Source organism: Nicotiana attenuata, unplaced genomic scaffold, assembly GCF_001879085.1.
Source record: "Nicotiana attenuata strain UT unplaced genomic scaffold, NIATTr2, whole genome shotgun sequence".
Taxonomy (NCBI): domain Eukaryota; kingdom Viridiplantae; phylum Streptophyta; class Magnoliopsida; order Solanales; family Solanaceae; genus Nicotiana; species Nicotiana attenuata.
Genome location: NW_017671128.1, coordinates 1490 through 5386, shown reverse-complemented (window position 1 = coordinate 5386; position 3897 = coordinate 1490). Strand labels below are relative to the sequence as shown.

The 3897-nt window shown below is 38.7% G+C and overlaps 1 protein-coding gene across 1 annotated transcript; it reads left to right on the top strand.

Annotated features, from left to right (window-relative positions):
* The first annotated feature begins 238 nt into the window (after positions 1-238).
* On the top strand, positions 239-3031 carry LOC109206108. The gene is made up of 3 exons (XM_019368885.1): positions 239-255; positions 1070-1191; positions 2661-3031. Exons 1-3 carry the CDS (start codon positions 239-241, stop codon positions 3029-3031), a joined length of 510 nt encoding a protein of 169 aa, XP_019224430.1.
* The last annotated feature ends 866 nt before the right edge of the window (positions 3032-3897 follow it).

The window sequence follows — 3897 nt, the reverse complement described above, 5'->3', positions numbered from 1 at the left end:
TAATATCCATAATAAGTTTGGCGAAAATTCATGCGTTATTTCAGTGGAAGAGCAAGAATTTCATTAAAGAAATTTAAAATATAAATAAGTAAACATACGAAAAAGCTTAAATATTCTTTTCACGTGTCACTGTACAACACAACTTTTTGTTGGACATTTGTTACCATATTGGGAAAAATTGGGTTTATATATATCGAAGTAATTGAAAGATGACATGTCATGACACGTAAGCTGGAAGATGACATCTCATGACACGTAAGCTGGTCAAAGAATGATGATTTGCAAAGAGGCATGAGTTGCAACAGATGCAAGCAGAGGTACAAGCACACGAGCAGATAATCAAAAGACTCGGTGCTCGTACCTATTTAAGTACAAAAATTAAGGAGAATGAATCTGACAGCACAAGAGAGTACAGATACAGTATTTAATAAGCATTAAATACTGAAAACGTCAGAAAATCTGTATTGAATTATAATGATTGTCATTGTAACGTAACATTCAATGCCTTTAATTGTCTATAATGGCCTTATTATGATAAAGGCAAAACGTATATCTGAGAAATAGTTATAAAAAGGAGAATACTGATCATTTGTAAGGACATGAAATATCATTGGAATATACTGATTACTTTATTTTCTTCTGTTCTTCTTATTATTATCAAAGCCAATTTCTTTCATTCATTTTATATATTGATTATCAGTAACCCGTGTTCTTCTAAAATAAAGCTTTGACCGAAATTACTATTTTTTGATTAAACAAATTGGTTCCGTTACCGGGAATCTGATAATCTATTCTTTCTTAACCTAACCTTTTTTGTTGCATCAATCATGTCAAACGTTAATGACAACAACCAAGGAAACCAAGGAAACCATCAACTCCAGGGGAATTCACAAGATGATCGCACCCCGATCCCTTCTCCACAAAGCTCCCCTCGGCGGTCTCGAGAAGGCACTCCTGATGGATCTCATTCAAATGCAAATGCTCAATTTGAAAATGATGAAGCTATCAATGAAGCTTTGCAAAAGCTAATCGCTCAACAGGTCAATAAAGCTCTTGAGGCCTTTGTCAGCCAGTTACCTGTTGCACCACCAACACCAACTCTAAATAACAACACTTTGGATAACCCTCGTTCTGGACTTGCTAATTCGGGCAGTGGTGGAATCCCCAGCGAGTCAAGAGATGGAGAACCAGGTAACTTAGTCAATTCTGATTTACAAAATTTAGTTCTAACATTGCAGAAATAGCTCAAGGAGCAAAGTGACCGCATAGAGCAAATACCTGGAGTACTGCCTGTAATCAAAGGGATAGATATGGACAAATATTCATAACAGCCTTGGAAGCCAAGTGCTGCTCCCCTCCCAATTCCAAAGGAATTCAAAATGCCCGATATTCCAAAATACGATGGAACAACTGATCCATGAGACCACGTGACTACATTTACAACTGGTGTAAAGGGCAACGATTTAACCAAACAAGAAATTGAATCAGTGTTGGTTAAAAAATTCGGTGAAACACTCACTAAGGGAGCATTAACATGGTATTCTCTTTTACCCGAAAATTCCATAAATTCTTTTGCTGAGCTTGCAAATTTATTTATCAAAGCATATTCGGGAGCTCAAAAAGTCGAAAAAAGAATGGAAAATATTTTCAAAATCAAGCAAGCGGACTCAGAGTTGCTTAGAGAGTTCGTGGATAGGTTCCAGCATGAAAGAATGACGTTACCACGCGTACCAGACAATTGGGCAGCTATAGCCTTTGCCAGTAATCTGAATGAAAAAAACTCAGAAGCCACGAGGCGACTCAAAAAAAGTCTTCGTGAATTCCCAGCGACAACATGGAATGATGTTTACAACAGGTATAGCATGAAGCTAAGGATAGAAGAAGACATTATCTCACGGTCTCAAAAAGAGGAAAAGGTGAGTTCGAGACGGGCGGAAACCGAAAAAAGGTCCGGTAAAAACAGATACGAACCATATATGGGCCCAGCGGGAAAAGATTCACGATCAAAACATGACAATTCAAGGTACGATCATAGATCGAGGAATAGAGAGTCGGGCTCATCATCAAGGTTTGGGAATGATCGTAACACGCGAGAGTCGCGGGATGATGATAGAAACTTGAAAGCAAGATTTGGCGGTTATAATTTTAATGTAAGAACTTCCGAGCTCATAGCTGTTTTAAGAAGCATGGGTGATAAGGTGCGGTGGCCAAAAGAAATGAGATCAAATCCAAACAGGCGCTATCCTGATCACTGGTGCGAATTTCACAATGATCATGGTCATAAAACGGCAGATTGTAGGTTGCTACAAGGTGAAGTTGATCATATGTTGAAGCAAGGGTATCTCACCGAATTATTCAGTGAGAAAGGTAAGCAAGCATACATGAAAAAATGGCAGGAGCCCCCTAAACCGCCTTCTCCCAAAAGGACCATTAATGATATAAGCGGAGGTAAGAAATTAATGGTGTGACGTACACCGCAGCCAATAAAGTTTCAAAAGTCACAATTACCCACGGGAAGCGGGTTCGACATGTTTTGGAGGAAGAAAGTAGTACATCTGATGATGCAGATGCAGATGGCGTGTTAACTCCACATAACGATGCACTGGTAATATCTCTACTTGTACATGATACTAATGTGAAACGAGTTTTGATTGATCCAGGTAGTTCCGTGAACATTATCCTGCTAAGAGTACTGCACGAGATGCAAGCTGAAGATAATCTAGTACTAAAGGCGCATACCTTGTCTAGATTCGACAACTCAAGCGTTGTGACAAAAGGGGAGGTAACGCTTACTACATTTGCAGAAGGGGTTATCAAGGATACAAAATTTCAGGCGGTAGAGTTGGAAATGACTTACAATATGATTCTCGGGAGACCATGGATCCACGAGATGGATGTCGTTCCGTCTACCTTGCATCAAGTTATCAAATTTCCATCACCATGGGGAATATGTCAAATTTGTGGGGATCAACAAACATCCAGATGCATCAACTCTGTAGCAGATTCAAATACGAGAAATAAAGACAAGTAGCAATTACAGCATCCAGTTGAGGATACCACAATACAAACCTCAACTGAACAAGGGCGAACAAATGTGGACTCACGACCCGATTCCATTCAAGAACCAGAGGAAAATAAAAATATTAAAACAACGATTGAGGAACTAGAGGTTGTGGAGTTATTTACACAATGGCCAGAAAGGAAAATCTACGTTGGGGCTAACCTGAGCCGCGATATGAAAGGTAAGTTGATTGAATTTTTAAAGACTAACGTGGATTGTTTTACCTGGTCCCATTCTGATATGACAAGAATTTCACCGGAAGTAATGACTCACAAGTTAAATGAACATCCATCATATCAACCCATCAAACAAAAGAAAAGAAAGCAGGGGACTTTCAAGAATCAGGTAATTCAAGATGAGCTGTGGAGTTATTTACACAATGGCCAGAAAGGAAAATCTAAGTTGGGGCTAACCTGAGCCGAAAGATGAAAGGCAAGTTGAGTAAATTATAAAGACTAACGTGGATTGTTTTGCCTGGTCCTATTCTGATATGATAGGAATTCCACCGGAAGTAATGACTCACAAGTTAAATGAAGACCCATCATATCAACCTATCAAACAAAAGAAAAGAAAGCAGGGGACTTTCAAGAATCAGGTAATTCAAGATGAGGTTAAAAAACTATTAAAAATTGGGTCTATCCGCGAGGTAAAGTATCCTAATTGGTTAGCTAATACTGTTGTGGTGCTGAAAAAGAATGGCAAATGGCGAGTTTGTGTAGATTACACAGACCTTAATAAAGCCTGTCCTAAAGATTCTTTTCCATTACCACATATAGATCAACTAATTGATGCTACTGCAGGACATGAGTTATTAAGCTTTTTAGATGCGTATTCCG

Bases quoted from the DNA above. Each gene is read 5' to 3' on its own strand.
- LOC109206108 (XM_019368885.1), top strand. The intron at 1,192-2,660 runs GTAACTTAGTCA...TGATTGATCCAG, and splicing joins GTCAAGAGATGGAGAACCAG to GTAGTTCCGTGAACATTATC.